The sequence below is a fragment of the Camelus ferus genome, chromosome 3, assembly GCF_009834535.1.
Source record: "Camelus ferus isolate YT-003-E chromosome 3, BCGSAC_Cfer_1.0, whole genome shotgun sequence".
NCBI classification, from domain to species: Eukaryota; Metazoa; Chordata; class Mammalia; order Artiodactyla; family Camelidae; genus Camelus; species Camelus ferus.
The window spans coordinates 84521626-84539674 of record NC_045698.1 but is presented as its reverse complement, the minus strand read 5'-3'; the positions used below and the strand labels follow the sequence as shown (position 1 = coordinate 84539674).

Sequence of the window (18049 nt, the reverse complement as noted above, 5' to 3'; positions counted from 1 at the left end):
TGGACTAGAACCCATGTTTCTGAGTACAGGCTTGTTTATTTATCCCCACGGGTGAGAGCTGATTGGTGGGTTCTTATGCAAATGAGGAGTACTGAGTGGTAAGTTTTGATTGGTGGGTATACTGAAAGTGGAAGGCGTGTGTCTGAAAGAGAGAGGGGCGGGGATGAACGGTCCCGCCGATAGTCCTCACTCAGGTCCGGGAAGGCAGCAGTTGTTATGCAGATGAGGTATGCTGAAAGATAAGTGCTGATTGGTGGGTTTTGCAGAAGGCATAACTTGCTTGCGGTCCGCTCGGTTTGTCCCAAAGTAGCGACGGTTCAGCGCAACAGAGGTTGTTCGTGTCTGTCACCCTGTGCCTTGTCTTGCACTTTACATACGTGTGTATGTGACCTCTCTTGCCCTGGATAGACAATAAACAACTCGGGTAACAACTCTCTTACACCCTGAATCAGCATTGCCTTGCACACACAGTTGGTGTGGTAGGGTTTCAACATCAGTTTAAATAAAATGAACGAGCAGGACTGGGGAGGCAGGGGGTACAGTGGGGAAAAAAATGATCGAAACATTTGTATTTATTTCAGCCTACATATTTTCAGAAGGTCTAGAGAAGGCTTATAATAGAGATACGTCACAACTATTTAAAAAGGAATAAGAACAAAGAAAAGGGGTGGTGTTGAGAAAGACTGGTATTTAGCCAGAGGGGTCGCCATACCCACGTATGCCACCAGCTGCAGACTGTGTACGGTTACCATCCGCGAGTGAATGAATCCGCGAATGTAGAAACCCAAGGACATAGTGGGCCAACTACGGGACTTCAGTATCTTCGGACTTCGGTATCCATCGCAGCTCTAGTAACCAGTCCAACGCGGAGATAGGGCGGAAGAATGACTAGAAAAACTAAGCTAAAGATTGCTACTGAGATGGAATGCAAACTTCACTTTTGGCATTTTCCTGGCAGGCAAGACAAAAAGGAAAACACAGGTTATATAAGATTCTTATTAGCTAATAAAAAGAAGCATGCCAGTTTTTCTATAGAAGCAAGTTTTTTTCCTAGCACTAACTCTAAGAAGACTTTATTTTATGGCCCCTAATAGAGCCATTGGCTTTTTTAACATATGATGGTTTCAATAACAGTTTTATTTTAAAAAATACACAAAAACTTTTCCTCTCTGTGGCTACTTCCTGTATTGATTTTTGGTAAGTGCCATAGTTCACAGATGACATTTCTTCGGGGATGTAGTTCAGTCATCAGCAGTGAAATGACGTTGATGGATTACATCTGGGTCCATAGAAAGGTACATGGTAATAATAATGACCACAGACTACCACACTAAGTATCAATTTGACATTATTAGCAAACAACGTTGTATTCAAATAGAGTGTAACTTTGGCTGCATTTCTTTGAAATTTGTCTAAATCTGCTTTGGCACATGCATTTTGCTTTGATTCTGGGCTTTCATCATAATAAAATAGTCTAAATTCCTTACAGATACAATTGTTGCCAGAGAATAGGCTCTTGATTTGCACAGGAAAGAATTCAAGTGTGGCATAGTAAAGTGAAAGTAAGTTTACTCAGGGAGATAACACACTCCATAGGCAGAGTGCAGGCTGTCTCAGAAGGCAAGAGAGAGCAACCACAAGGTGCAGGGTTGTTATTTTTTAATAGACTTGGTAACTTCATATGCTAGTGGAGGATTGTTCCAACTATTTTGGGGAAGGGATGAAGAGTTACAGTAATTAGGCCTCGCCCACTTTTGGACCTTTTATGGTCAGCCTAGGAACTGTCATGGCTCCTGTGGGTGCCCCATGAGGCTCAAGATCTACTGGAAGTTGAGTCTTCTGCCATCTTGGTTCTAACCAGTTTGTTCTCAATTGTGTCATTCCTTCAGTGGTTGTGCCCTGCCCTCTTCCCTCCTATTTCACAACAATCAAACTGATTTCAGTAGCTCCTAAACTCCTATGAAGAGAAACCACTCTGGGGGATTTGAAAGGGGTTCTAAAAGAAAAGTTCTCTGGTTTACAAATCAGTTAAAGTACCGAACACCATTAAAATTTCTTTTGTACTCTGAGATTCTTCAAGAGTTGGACATGCTAATATGCTCACAGTTTGAGTTCCCTGGTAAGTGGACTCTGACCTCGAGTGGATGTGTGGGAAATTTATTATAAATGGCTGCTGGGATCAACTCTCAGGGGAGGGGAAGGGAGCAGGAGGAGGCAGAGGAAGAAATTGAGCCAAATGCATGGGGAGCTCTGGAGATAGGATGGCTTTTTGAAGTTGTCCCCAGTTAGGTGAGAGGCTGAACCTGTCTCCTCCCTCACTGACTGGTCACAGGCTGCCCTGGGAAGGGGCATGCTTTGGGGCAAGGTGGCTCTTCAGCCAAAAGCAATGCCCAGAGAAGGCTAGCACCTGAGGGCTCTGGGCCAGGAGCACTGCCCACTGCTGGGAGAATAAGTCCTTTGTTTCTGAACATGGTCTATCACAATATGTTATGGGATTTTGTACAGCACTGTTTACCAAACTAACAAAACCTACTTTAATTCTGGAGCACAGCCAAATATCTCCTAGAACTAGTGGTGGAGAGAATACAATTTGGGAAATGTGGCTTTATTCCAGTGAACTGGATGTAAATAACTTCTTCTGCATGATGAATGCATCAGTTAGGTTTTATACTTGTCTACTTCTACCAGAAGTCAGGTGTCAGTGACTTAGTCAATGAGAAAAGCTTATTTTACTCACTCACATAACGGGCCAGATGGTCCAGGGCTGACCCGGCTGCTCACAGGAACCAGGCTCCTTTGCTTCCTTTTTTGGCACATGACTTTATTCTCATGGCTGCAAGGGGTGCTGCTCTACCCCGGGGGAAAGTACAGGGGCAAAGACTAGTGCCAAGTAAGCTTCTTCCTCCACAAAATCGTCTAAAGCACCATCTCGTGCTTTCTACTGACTTTCCATTAGCCAGAACTGAGTCACATGGCCATTCCTAATTTCAAGGGCATCTGGGAAAGTCATTTCACCTGAAAACATTTAACTGCCTTCTCTTAATTAGGGAGAAAGGGAGAAAGGCTACTGAGAAGGAAACTAGCACTGCCTACCACAAATAAGAGAATTTAACTTCTTCCTTCCTTGTTCCTAACTGGCAGAGCAACTGCAGGAACACATTCCACAGAAAAAAATGGATAAAATATATTTATAAAACATAAATATAAATCAGACCACAACGTCACAACTGATTGCTCCACTTTTCAAATTTATCCCATTTAACTCAGACTTTCCACATTTCATCAAAAGCACTATTCATTTATTAACATAGATTTATGGTTGCATTTATATCACTTGGGACAGAGTTGTGCACGTGGCAGGCATTCACTCTGTGTGTTTGTGTGCTGTGTAAACAAAGGAACATGTCTGGCACAGAACACGGCACTGTACTGTGTAATGAGGTCATATGTCATGCATCTTGCTGGCATATTCTGGGAAGCCCCTGCAATGATGGTTAGGGAGTAGGTTTTAGTCTTTGCTTTGGTGTGCTTTTGTCTTGATTTTGCCACTGCCAGATGGGTAACTTTCTGATGATTTGACTTTTAGAAACATAGACTTAGGAAGCTCAGGGAAATAACCATTGAAAAGCTAGCTTCATTATGATGAAACATGAAAGTGCAATGCCCCCATCTTTTACTGAAAAATTGTTGTCCTGTCTTCTACCTATCCCATCCAGGAAAGAAGATTCACTTTCTAGAATTATATGATTTGTAAATTCCCTACATTTGAAATTATAGTGTTGAATATAATTTTCAGTGTTTAGACACATTACACGTAAGAGAGCAATGACCCCAATGACACTTCCCTAGAACATCTAATAGCCTCTTGTCCACACCCTATCCCAGGTTTAGGGGTACATTGTTCTTCCCCTCTCCTTGAGGAAAGGTCTTTTTTGGGCAAAACTATCTTCTCAAATATTGTCTCAATAGATAGTTGACAGCATCACAAAATTAAAAATAGACGCCATGGTAAATGCCGGAAGATTCTGCATTTCTAATATGCTCTCAGTTGAGGTCAATGCTGACAGTGCCTGCACACACTCTGAATAGAAAACACTGGTTTTAAAAGTTGACAGCACATTGGAGTCCTGGGGAGTTTTTACGAGTACTGATGCCCGGTTCTACCCTAGAAAGTTGGATTTATTTGTTACGGGGTTAGGTTGGGCATCAGATTTTTAAGTGCTCCCCCAGGGGATTCTAATGTGCAACAAAGTTTGAGAACCACTGCTATAAACCAGTTAAAATACTTTTTTCCACAGTTTCCTCCAAATGCACAATTTTGGTGGACTTCTCTCTCCTTGTATGCATCACTGCAGTTGATAGCAACTTCTGGGTCTCTTATTTGAGGAGAGTGCCTAGCACAGGGCTGAATTCTTGCATGGCTCAATCACAGGTTGTTGACTCTATCAGCATGTAGAAAGATGTGTGGTCTACTGACATGCTTTGACAAGAAGGGAGAGATGATTTACTTTTCATTGGAAACATGATCCATTTTTCTAATTACTGCAATTATTTTTCCAGGTTTCTTCCAAGGAAGATCCTATAAAAAAGGCTTAGAGATCTTGGGAATTGAGGGTGGAGAAGAAAGAAGAAAAGGGAGGGAAGATGACAGCAAAGAGGAAGGAGAGAGAGCAAGGGAGGAAAGAGAGAGGGACACAGAGAGAAGAGGAGGAGGAAGAGGTGGAAGAAGAATGGGAAGAAATAAGACAAAAACAAGGTGGATATAAGAGTATTGACAAAATTGCTAGTTGATATTCACTAGCCACCATCGATGAGAGATGGTTTTATTAAGATCAACAGTAAACATTCTATTCAGATCAGCAAACTTAGGGTCTCACCAGGACAGGAATCAAGTGCTGGGAAAGTACTGTAAAACCGTGCACAAGTTAAAGAATACTGGGGAATAACAGCAGAGATCACACAGGACACACAGGCAGATCAACCAATGAGAGTTATGGGTGGCAGACAGCACGAACTCCATTTTCATTCAGGGAAATGGCATCAACCCTGTTGTAATGAATTCCTTATTCTTACTTTGCTTTATCAACTTAACATTAAGTATATAGGAGGCTACTGAAGAAATAACATTTAACCCACTTTGTATCAGGGAGTCTTTTAGGGAAGTATTTAAATATTTCTTTTATAGTCATTTCCTCCAGCCTGTACCATGTTACTGATGAACATTCACTTTGAGAAAAAATATTTCTCAAAATTTACTTCTTGAAGATACTTTCAGTCTCATCCACACTCCCAACCCCATGATGTACATCTTGAACTTTCTTGTTAGGGTTGAGGTCTTTATACTGATGCTTTATGAGCATAAACAATGGGATTTCAATCCATTCAAAGTGGCGAAGGTTTGGAACCTTATCTTTTCTGAGAAGCATTCTTCATTTACTGTATTGAACTTTGGCAATACAAGTCCCTTTAGTAACATAAAAGCAGCCAGTCTTTAAAAGACGCTGACAGATGTTGTGATAGTTTTTACAGCGGAGCTGAGTTCCCTGCTCTGCTGCAGGTAATTAGGCACGCAGACCGAGCTTCACGCGTTTTACTAGCCTGATGGGAGGGAGTTGGGGCTAGGGCCCCAAAGCTGTGCTTACTAAAAGGAAACACACTCTTTCTTTAACATGTAAATGTGTCTTGATTTCTATAAAGAAATGAGTTTGTGTTCTCATTTTTAAAATTCTGCACAAAACTAAGTTTGTGGTAAGGAAAACATTGCTTCTATTAATTTCAGGCACACATAACTTATACAAGTCATAAGGAACTTGGATGGCAAAGATGTTGTACATGTGTGATTTAAGAACCAGCATTTTTAGTGTCCTAGCAACATCATTAAACACAGAATGCATTGTCTTGCAGCCTGACTCATCTGAATCTGCTCGACTTTCCTACTTTACTTTTTAAAAAATTCTTTGGTCTTTTGTGCTTACTACTGTGGTACCTAAAATGATAGTGTCAATAAACCATCAAATTGCCAGAGTTTTCTAAGTCAAGGTGGCATCTCTTTCTTTCAAACTCTTCCAATTTTCTTTGCTGTGTTTAATTGGGAACTCTGTGTCTGGCTCATAAAATCCCTGCAGAATGTCCCGCCCCCTTCCATGTTCAAGTTTAAAAACATAGTCTGTCTAAGAACAAAACTGGAGCCTCTGGGGGACACAGAGAGCACTCGCTGGGTCTCCTTCCTTTGCAGGCCCCATTCTAGGGCTAAGTCCCAAAGGTTGGCTCACGTATGACTCCAGCATCTCCCAGCAGAAATCACAGGAATCTACCTTTCCCATATGCTTCCCAAATATTCTCTATTAGAATCCCAAACACAAGGACAGAGCAGTGAAATGTGAGGAAGCAATCAAAGAGGGCACAGGAGGCCAAGGGGCCCAAATCAGAACAGGACATCTCATTTGAGAAGACAAAGTGAGAAATGTGAGAACCACACACGACACCAGGCTGTGTCAACAGGAACTCACAGGACCCAAACAAGGACACAGCAGCATGGCTGAAATTCACAGACATGTTGCTCTTTAAGTCAGAAGGAACCTACCTCCCAGATGTGTACAGACGCCAGTGTCCCCTTTTCCCAGATTTATTAAAGATGCAGTGTCCCTTGCCCAAGACCAAAGTGTTGTCCAGAGGTAGAACCAACATCACAACCCATGCTCCCGGTGCTAGTCCCGTGGTCAGGGCACTATGGGGACAGTGTAGGGCGGGGCAGATGGATAGACAGTAGAGTGAGGATAACGAGCAAACTTGTGCCAGAGCCAATCCCGCTATTTGCTAGTCGTTTATCTTGGACCCAGGACTAATACTTTCTGAAGTTTAATTTTCAAATCTATAAAATGTAAGTAATATCTCCACATGAGCATGGCTGGTTCATAAAAGACACTTCAATATGTAAATTTTTTTTTTAAAACAAATGCTTTTGTAAAGGATCCTGCACTAAAGCAGCCACTCAAGTCTTTTTTTTTTTTTAAATGGAGGTACTGGGGATTGAATTTAGGACTTTATGCATGCTAAGCATGCGCTCTACCACTGAGCTTACCCTCCCCTCCCAACACTTAAAATTACCTCCTCCTTCTGTATTTCATTGCATCTCATCAAACCTAAGTTCGTCAAATGACCACATGTGCAAGACTGCCTCCTGATTCAGCACCTTGGCCTATTTCATCCACCAGGACTCGGAAGGGCCCGCACTGGATTGCAGTTATCATTGCTAGTAACTGTTCACAGCATACAATGCTCCCTCCTACTAATAAGAATACATTCTCCTTTCAAACTAAAAGTTGACAGGCCTCTTACAGGCCATGCCAACACTTTCAAGTAAAACTCTTGAAGTTTTTACATGATAGGATGAAACCATCTAGAACTTACTGCTCAAGTGGATTCCAAGAGCTGCATCCACAATAGGGCTGTTATTAACTCAGGCTCTGCACCGTCTCCTAAGGGATTAGACAGGCCTCATCATGTGTGAGAGGCAGAAAAAAGTGACCCAAGAAGGAGCTAAATCCTTGGTTGTCATTAGTATTTTCTCATGTCAACGCTGCGATTTGAGAAGACAGACTGAATTGACTTATTTTATATACTCATCTGATCCTTTAGTACTTAGTGAAAACTAGAATGTTTTATTTGACCCCTATGGGAAAGCAGCTAAACTGGTCCGTTTGTTTCTGAAATAAAGTATCAGCAGTCAAAATATTCTTAAAGACTTTTAGAAATCAGAACATCACAGATTTATTAGAAAGTAAGTGCCCCAAGCTTATAGGTGGCTGTTAACATGGTTTTATTTCCTTTATACAAAAAGTAGAAATGACAGAAAAAAACAGTCTTAACAGAAAACAATACCACTGACCTGGTCTCATTGAGAAGCTGAGCCCAAACTGCCCATATCACGGGGACAGGGAAATTCAACCATCATCAGCAAACACTCATGCAGCTGATGAAATACAAAATGGTGTCAGTGGCTCGGGGAACCTGTAGGGAGATTGAACCAATCGATCTTAAAAAACATACATTTGGCCGATCATGCTTTTAAACAGCATCTCTTTAAAAACAAGTTATATATACAAATATCACCCCAAAATGTGTCTTATATACTCTAATGCTATAAATTTAAGGCATCCTGATATTCTGCTCTTCTGCTGGTGAGGCATTTTTCTCACAGTTCTATTTCCGTGGATAGAGGATTTCACAGAGGATAGTCCAGACATTTCCAAAGGTGTTCAAAGGGCAGCAATCAGAGATAATAAAAAAGTGTTTTATAAGAAGAGTTCCTCTGACTCTGGCTCAGCAACGTGCTTTATGCTGTAGGATTTCTTCATTTTTCTATTGATGTCATTATGCCTAAGCGGAAGAGAAACCACAGGCCAAAATTAGGTAAAACTATGGTCAAGTTACAATACTATACCACTAAACATCTCCCCAAAAATGGAAATTATCCTCACACACACCACTTCATTCCAGTAGGCAAATTATTCTCTTTTCATATAAACCACTCTTTAAACAATAAAAGCAATAGTCATGTAATAACATACTTTGTGGACATTTTTTACTTTGGCTCCAGAAGTAATTTCTCGATCATGTGGATTGAAATCCAGGCAAAATTCTATAGTCAAGTGAATTTTATCACAGTCAAACAAAATAGGAAGTACAGTACTGCTAGTTGAGTGGAAACAGATATTTATGTTTTATTGACTGGATTCACTGGTGGTAACTTTTATTCTTTAGTAAGCTTAAGTATTAACAATCTAAAGGAAATGCTTTGACTTTGGGTGTGTGATTACTAAGTGGTAACATGTTGGAAGACCACGAGTACGTAAATCTATAGGAAAAAGAAGAAATTAGGGAATAATAATTCTGTTTTCCCCTCAATACTCGATACCTTGTAAGCCTATGGAAAGAAGTACCAGCTCAAGCCTGGGAACAGTTTTGCTTTCTACGCGAATTTCCCTCTGGGTAGAAGCATTCATTTTCATGTGATATTAGTCCCATTCTGAGTATAAAATCTTCCAGAGAGGAGTTATTCCTGAGTTTGAAGAAGCCTACATATTACTAAATTCCTTCTTGTTACTATACCAGTCAAAAACAGTTTCTGGGGATGGTACTCACTCATGTGAGGACACATTCGGATGGAGAACGCCAAGTGTGGTTTTATGGCCTCAAAATTGTGCTTGCTTATTACAAAGACTGTGGAGTCTCTTCTCAGTGTCCTAGTTAGTATTTAAGCATTATCACCATCTGAAAGTTATAAACCTTATTTTTATTTGTTCATCTGACTAGAACTTTAGGGAGTTGTTCATGGGCAAGAAGGGGAAGAAGGTGAAAGAAAAACCTGATTGGTTAAAAGATGTTCTAGGAAATTCCAATTAAATGTGGTGGATTAAATACATACATTTATCATCCCTTTCTTACAAAACAACACTAAAATGAAAGTAGAGAAGTAAAAAAGGCATCGACCTAAACGAGTAAGGGGAATGGGAGAGGAAATATGATAATGCATAAAATGGCAATAATGTTTCAGAAATAAGAAGATGGATGAACATATGGAACTGACTTAGCAGAGCAGGAAAAGCAGAAATCTAAGTCTATAGTCAGGGGACACAACAAACTGATTTGCACTGCAAGGCTCAGGAACTAGAAGTACCAGGTATTTCTGAAGGTGACAGTGGGTGCTGTGTGGGTGCTAAAAATGGAAGATTATTTGAAAATTTTTAGGAAGTAGCTGTTCATACCCAGATTATCTTCCTGACACAATGCAGCCAGGTGACTGTCCCTTTCCCAGTGTGAAGAAAGACTAGAGGTTACAGTTTGCAAGGCATGAAGCAGAGAGACTAGGAATTCAGCTGAAGCGGGTGGAAATCATGGGATTAAGTGAAAATCCCTACAGAACACAATTGTCAACCCATCTCCTGTTTTTTGATCCACAGATTCCTGGCAATCAGGTTAACAAGACTGAGCAGGAGACTGGAGTTTACTTACCATGAGAAATCAACTGCCAAAAGAAAAGTCCTACAAATACTGACAATGAATAAACCTCCCAACAAAAGAGCTTAGTATTTAAACAGTCTGTGTGAAGCAACATCTACCAGTCAACATAGAGCCAGAGCTTCAATTTAGCTTTAGTGTCTTGTTCTTAAATATGAGTGAGTCAAGGATCACCCAACTTTTGAGGAAAGCACTCATATGACAGAGACCAAAATAAACAAACAAATGGTAGTCAAAGTGGATAGAAATAACATAGGGAGGTAATGAGGACTTGAAAAAAATTTAACTAGAAGAAAAGAAAAACTGGGGAAAATGTGTCTAATTCATATCACAAAGGATTAATCTTCATAATGTGTAATATATAAAGAGCTGCTACAAATCAACAAGAGCAGAATTTCAATAAAAATGCAGAAAGAATTAAAAATAGTACATTCATACAATGAAATAATGCATAGCTATGTAAAAGAATGAAGAAGCTGTCTCTATACTAAGACCTCCAATGTGTTAGGTGAAAAAAAGCAATAAGACTGTTATTAGTATGCCACCTGTACTGCAAAAGGAAGGAAAGAATAAAATTTGTATTTGCTTGTAAAATTTAAATAAGTCTTGTATACAGGATGCTATGAGAAAAGAATAAAGAGAAAACCAACAAAGTGCTATTAGAAATTAACACTGTAATAGCAGAAATAAAAAATTAGAAATGTTGGAAGGTAAAATTCAGTAAATATCCTAGAAAGAACTTTCAGAAAAAGCAGAAGTATGGATAAAGACAGAAGAATAGTTAGAAAATCATTAGAAAAATAGAAAAAAAAAAGTTAGAAAAGGATCAGTCCAGTGTGTTAAACATTAGAATAATAGTATCTCCAGAAAAGCAAATAGGAAAATTTAAGGGGATAAAATTTTCAAAGAAATTATACAAAAACATTTCCCAGAACCAAAGCATATAGGTTTCCAGATTGGAAAAAACTTGTCGAGTGCCCAATCTGCAAAATGTGGATAATAACAGTATCTACCATATTGTGTCATTCATTGTAAAGATGAAAATAGTCAATATGCATGAAGCACCTGGAATATTCTTTGGTATGCTGTAAGTGCTTTATAAGTGTTTGAAGTGTCATTTTTATCTTCAAAATAGGATGCCAAGAGTCAATAGAGTAATGTCTAAAACTCAAAGTCTATTTCAGCATGTCATTTAGAAATACAGAATACTAGAAAACACCAAAAGGAAAAGCAAGTGGCTGATTTAGGGGAATGGGAACACAGAACAGGGGGACAGCCAGTTTTTGTTATAACGCTACCATTACTATTAGTACCTAGAGAAACTTGACAAAAAAATTAAATTAAATATAAATAAAATAAAAGTTTAAAAAAAAAGTCTTAGGTGGCAGTCTAAGGATAATGTCATCATTTACATATTGATGGAGTATTTCTACTTTAATGTGCTGTGCTCAAAAACACTAAGAACAATTCGGCAGTACAAAATCCAGCATGATTAGAGTTGGGTCTATACCAAATAAAATGTTAATCTGAGGCATTTATCTGAATAATATCAGGATGATTCAAGCCTCCCTGAACCCTTCAATTACCTAGTCCTGACTTACCAGTATTCAAAAAAAAAAAAAAAAAGCTAAAGTGTTTGGGTAATTCCAGCATGAATTATTCCGATAATTTGCTGCTCCTTGATTTCATTTTTGGATATAAAATTACATTCTCAGTGACCAAAATTGGAAAGAAGGCTTAAATTTAAATAACAGTTTTTCAAGTAATCTAACTTGCTGACTCATCTAGGCATAGATTCCATATTTCCACAGCCCACGGTGACCAGACAGCACGTTATTGAGAGGATTAGTCTAAAATGGCCCACGAGCATGCACTGCATTTTCCACTGATAATCAAGACAGGGAGACTTGGCTATTTTTGTGATCTCCTTCAGAGCCTTACTGAGAGCATATCTATAAACCTCATCTACTGAAAAAATGAAATTCTGGTTTAAAGAGTGAAAACTTATACTCGAAGTACCCAAAATGAAACTCACTGTACGTAGGTGGACTTGTAATCGAAAAGACCTGGATTTCTACAGAGCAAACCATTCTTCCTGTGGGACGTCAAGCTCCACCTTTTAAAATTCTCTTTCCCCCTCTTCTTATCCTTTTCCTCTCTCTAGCTCGCCCTCTCTCCAAATATTATGAAGTCCTACCATGTGCCAGGCACCAAGCTAGACACTGGGCACAGATTGGGGAATGATGATGCTCTCAGAAATTTCTGACACCTTTCATGGAGTTGTCCTTGTTTTACCTGTATCTTCTCTTAATTCTCTCTTGACGATGATCTCGCTGAATAAAGGGACATGCCTTAATCTGGCACAGCAAAATGTGTGGTTTATTGCTAAGGATAAGGGTGAAATGAGGATGTGACATCCAGGAAAGTCACAGAGCTGCACATACGGTTCCCAGAGTGGGAAGGAAAATCCCATGTGGCTGTGGTTGGAGCAGGTATGCTGGGTGGAGGTGCTGGAAGGTGTTCCCGTAAAGTCTCTGATATTTTAAACCTCCAACAACTTGCTGTGTCCTTAAAACTCCAGCCTTAAGAGATTTTATAGACAGTCACTGCTCTTTTATTGTGCAAAGACCCCCTATTGGTGGCAGACAGGTGGTGGGAGTATGACACTGGTTCTCTATTTACCCCTTTTGGAGTGACACAGTGCAAAACCGGGCTGTGGGGTTGGGGGAGGAAAGGAAGGTGGAGTGGAAGAAGGGAGTTGTTTGCTCTTAACTTCAGTGACTACACTTAGACCAGGATCAGCAGGCTGAAGGGATGTATTTCTAGTAGGATGAGTTTGCTTTCCAAGGCAGATCTCCTCTGTGTACATAGTTCCGATCTGCAGCTCATGGGCAGGCATTCCACATGTTCATTTCCTGCCTTCCAGGGGCAGTGCTTTAAGACAAAACATAGGGTCTTAGTTGCAATAGCTTTTTCTACATCTCAACGCATCATAGTTTGATACTAAATTTTGTTTCGCTGTCTTCTTGGGGTGGAATATGCCTCCTCATTTTCTCAGAAGGTGTAGGGAGCTCATGAAAAGAAACTCCATTTGTGAATCATGCTCTCATGAACTTTGCAAATTCTGGCAGCTTTTATAAAGAGGTTGCTAAGGTGTGCCCAGACACTGCAAAGATCCGATCGTTTTAGCTATTCCCTATAACATGGGCATTTTTCTCTACACATGAGGCTCTATTTGAACAGCCAATGACAATGTGATCCATTTCAAAGGAGAAGCTGTCACTTAATTAATGGAATCGGAAGAAATGGTTTGAGATTGCGATCTCCTCCCTCCTCCATGTCATGGGGATAAAGCTTCCTTATAAAATAAGGGTTTTCTCTCTGAAACAAATTTGAGTCCTAGGGAGGCAGAGGTTGGAGTGGGAGGGACAAAAGTTTTTCAGGAGAAACACAGAACCCTGGGGAAACATGCAGAGGGGTGCAGGGGAGGAGCCCAGGGAGGCTCTAGGGGTTTCTGAAACAGAGGCAATCACCCCAGGTGCATCAACACCTCCTTACTCGTTGGCTCTGGACTCCGCAGCTACTATAGCAGACAGGAAAACACAGAAAAGCATATTTCAGAACAGAGATTAGAACTTGAAACTATAGTTTTGGGGCAGAAACTCTAATATCTATAGCTGTTACTAAATACCCTTTTGGTATTAGCACTCTAACAAACTTTCCTGAACTGTTCCATTGGTAAGATTCAGTCTGCTCTGGGGGATTCACTCCAGAACGATGCAACCAACATATACTCGGCTAGCACGATGACACACCTATGACTGAGTAATGATACAATTAGGCCTTCACGAATCCTTAAAAAGTGTTTCTGTTGAAAATAAATACTTGAAGGTCAAAAATTTAAGACAAGATTAAAATGTGGGTATTTTATTATATCCAGAGAAATTATGCCAAGGAAGCCCTTGTTGATCAGGATCAGGGATTCCTCTTTGTGCTGACTGCATTTTCCACCATGATTCTGGAAACACTGTTCAGTGGGGCTGAAGGAACAGGCTCTGCTTGGGACAGGTTTCAGCCAGGCCCTCACCTCTACCTTCCCAATGTCCTCCATATCTTTGCTCATTTTCCTTTTTAATAATATGTCCTGACAAAAAGGAGAGAAATCTGTGTGTGTGTGCACACACACGCACTGGTGGTAAGGGCGCCCTGAACTCTGATCTCCTGTTGGCACACTAGGGGTCACTGCCATAACCCTCACATCATCTCGGGTCAAACTCACCACTCTCTGAAGTGGCTGTTGAACAATCCTGACATCTATGTAAAATATCTGCTACTAGCCCTTGGCTCTGGATGTATAATTCCCAGTGCGGCTAATTCCTTGGCAGTAAAAACCAACACTAATGGTGTTTATTGCTTAATGTCTTTTTAAGGAGTCAGTCTGCTCTCATGTTGGTGCGAGGGTCAGGGGTTTCCTGATGCTAACCCCTCAGGCCACAGTGCCACTGTGGTCAGAGCAGATGTGACCAGTGGTGGCCCAGGGTTAATGCCCTCTCCCTATCAGTAACTGGATTCGATGCTCCCTTCATGTGTTACAGATCTCAGATAAACTTAAACTGTGGGAAATAAATGTCTTACTGGCATTTTAAGATAAGTAATTGCAAACATTCCCTTAGAGTTGTAAGAACTCAAAACCAACTTGTCCTTTATAAGAAAAAGTAAAGATAAATCTGTTTGTTACAAACAGTCATCCTCTGCAGTTGAAACACACTGGGAAAAAAGCTATTCAAAGTAACAGAGTTGAATCTAATTTTAAAGGGCATTGAAAAGATTTTAAGATTCTTTACTATCAAGCTGTGACAATTTAGAAAAATAAATAGCAAACAGGACCCCCTCACAGAGCTGACATTCCTTAAAATGTTGTATTTATTGCCCCTACTTTTCCTTTACCAGAAAAAAAAAAAAAAAACCTTAGGATCTAAAATGTGATTCCAGTATATGCCTGGAACAAGGGTCCACTGCTCCACTCTTTTTCCCAGGGCTGTACTGATAGGGCCACCAGTGGCATAATGTTTGGATCCAACCCAACCCAATGACTGCCATTGCTTTTCACAGTTACATGATTCTGGGCAGTCCCTCCTACCTGAGAGGAACCCAACATCCGAAGGCATCACTGATAGATGAACACTTGGGTTTCTTTCTTTCTTGTATCTTTCCGTGGGATGCCCTTTCTATGGGTACCATAGGCAAAATGAAGCAGCCAATCAATTAGAATCAATTAGGTATTTTTCGTGTTCACATTCCCACTCTAGTTTATTTTTCTGAGCAATCTTTATTTCAAGTAGAGTTACCAGCCTTACTTTATCTAAGGAGTGAATGGGGCCGGTTCCCCTCTCTAGCACGGACAACCTAGTGGATGTTCACTTTTCAGGGAAAGCATGCCAAACTAAAACCAAGATAAAGTATAAGTTAATTTACACGGTAAGGAGGGGAAGGGGTCAGGATGTTTATTTAAATACACTGAATACTTTTCTTTCTAGATTTCTGTTTATCACTGAAAGAATACTCTGTTAATACATAAAGCCAGTGAGTCTGATAGGTTCAAAAAGAGCCTTCAGAAGGACTGTTCCTTAAACGGAGTAGGAAATTGTTAACCTGGTTGTCAGACACCTGAGTAGCCTCATAACCTTATTTTGTGCTCTGATTTTTGTAAGTCTATTACAGTAGATTGTTCAGCTTTGTTCCCTTGCTTGTAAAGAAGACAGTATGAAATATACCTGGCAAGAGCCTCTACTGTGATACTAATTGTCTTGTTTCCAGGTGCTGTAGGAGCCTGGAAGAAATGAGAGGTATTCTCTTTCCCCCTCCCAAGGAGTCTGCCAAGTCTTTGAGCTTCCATGCCTCAGAGTCTTGCTGGTGACTTCTGTTTAAGGACAAAAGCAGAAATTTCGAGGCACCAGAAGATACAACCTAAGATGGGAACGCAGAAGGTATGGGGCTGGGGAAGGTAGGTTGGGAGAAACAGAAGTGGGCCAATATCAACGTCTGGGAAGGAAATGGGTATTTTTTTCTATTTCCTTCCCACCTCAGGCATTGCGCTCTGAGCTCTGGCCAAGATGCCCTGCCCCAGCATGGCCGGAAATAATCCAGACTGAGGCAACATGTAAGCCTGCCCCAAGCAGAATGCTGGTGCCCAGTAAATACAGAAGCTCCAAGCAGCTTCCTGCAACTTACTGAATTAATGAGACCCTTAGGGGCAGCTCCTAAAATGACTCAGATTTACTCTTCCTCTAGCCTGAATAGAGATGTGGAGCAGATTAAATTTGATTTAGAGGGGGGGAAAGGAGAGTGACATTTCTTACACTTTAGAGTTCTGAACAAGTGTTCACACCCACAGCACGTACACTCATATTTGTGTGTGTGTGTAATTACGTTTGTATACACACATACAGTCACACAGACATTTTGGAGGATTCTGGAAGAGTGCTGAAAGGTGTGTCATAGCTTTCTTTGGATTTAAATGATTAGTCTCCTTTAAAAAGAGGTCTGGGGATTTAACTATATTGAAATCAACCCACTGGGAGGCGGGGACTGCATTAATTCCCCCTCAACTGTTCTCTTCCTCACCTCTCCCATTTCCTGCTCTGTCAGGAACTGTATGCATCCCTGGGATGAAGGAAGCTATGCTGAAGAAGAACTTTGCTTCAGGAGGGGCCTGACCACTGGGGACCTTGGACATGATCTTTTTCAGTATGCGGTCTACACATTTTGAATCACAAACATTTGCTTGAGGAAGGCCATTGCTTTGTTGGTGGACACTCGCAGACCAGCATCATGGTTCCAAATGTGAGCTATAGCAACGTCAGAATGGCAGGACCTCACTTCTCCTGAGGGCAGCAGAATGGTGACTAAAAGAGCTTTCAGTCTATCATCAGCAATGAAAGAAAACCTCAGCTCTGTTTCAAAGTTCTGACTCTGATCGGAGGTTAACCCATTCCACCCATGACAGGAAATTTAATTTCTATACTTACTTGGAACTTGATGCCATTAAAACAAAGCCTGAAAGCCAAAGTCAGCTGGGAAGCACAGCCTGTATGTGAGCTGAGGAGACGCCTCTGCCCTGCCGCTGGAATGAAGCCCCTCCAACAGGGTACCGGCTCCCATTCTAAGGCCCAGTTACGCCTGACTGCTTCTATTTGGGGGAAGAGTTGTAGTTTTCCTCTTCCTTTGTGTCAGCCCCTGCAAAGAGTGCTCCAGGACCACCATTTAAAAGGTCATGCAATTCAAAGTGAAGGCATGGCTCTGTTATGCGATACACCCCTAGCACCACGTACCGTGCATAGTTACGCAGATGCTCTTCAATCAGCGGGTTAGAGGAAAGAGTGATGCAGCTGCCGTATATCTCCTACAGAGGTGCAATTAAAAATCATCTGAACACATGCAACAAGCTCAGCACATGCACAAGTCTCAATAAACAGGAGGCATGCGGGAGACAGATTAGAGGACAGAAGCTTCAGACACACTTTAAGGAGCATAGGGAACTGCTGAGATCTTGGACTCCTGAGTGAGAGAACCCATTAAGTTACTTGGACAAGTTTCATTCGAGCAATTTAAGTTTGGACATAATTAATCCAAAGGGTCTGGTGTCTTTTCTAGCTGAAACAAATAAACGCTAGTCTTTTATAACAATGACAACTCGAAGTGGAAATCAATGTGCAAGTAAAACTGGTGTTCAATTAATTAGAGAGATATTAAATAAAACTTGATTTTAGTTTTGATCACAAAAAGAATCTGGACAGTTCTTAGACCGCACTATGATGGGATTTTACCTTATAGAAAAATCATACATTAGGCAGGTGTGACTCTCTAGACTGTATGATGGATATTCTGGGTCCTTCCATGCCTCAGAGAATTTCACATTTAGCTGCTAGACCATTTTTTTTGATGGCATGGCATGCATAGAACATGCAGGAAATACTGCCTAAAAAGATGCTCGTATCTCTTATTCACTAGATTTAAATGCAGATTACCC

At 40.7% G+C, this 18049-nt stretch overlaps 1 protein-coding gene across 6 annotated transcripts in view; it reads right to left on the bottom strand.

Moving 5' to 3' along the window:
- Positions 1–7745: 7745 nt before the first annotated feature.
- SNCAIP (synuclein alpha interacting protein) overlaps positions 7746–18049 on the bottom strand; it is a 142674-nt gene continuing 132370 nt past the window's right edge. For 5 of the 6 annotated variants that reach the window (XM_032476580.1, XM_032476581.1, XM_032476582.1 and 2 more), the window contains 2 exons: positions 17352–17422; positions 7746–8379 (listed from right to left, as the gene is read on the bottom strand). In XM_032476580.1, the coding sequence (XP_032332471.1) occupies positions 8295–8379; positions 17352–17422 (156 nt within the window). In that variant the 3' untranslated portion in view covers positions 7746–8294. The remainder of the gene's footprint in view (positions 8380–17351; positions 17423–18049) is intronic. The other variant, XM_032476583.1, reaches the window with a different exon arrangement.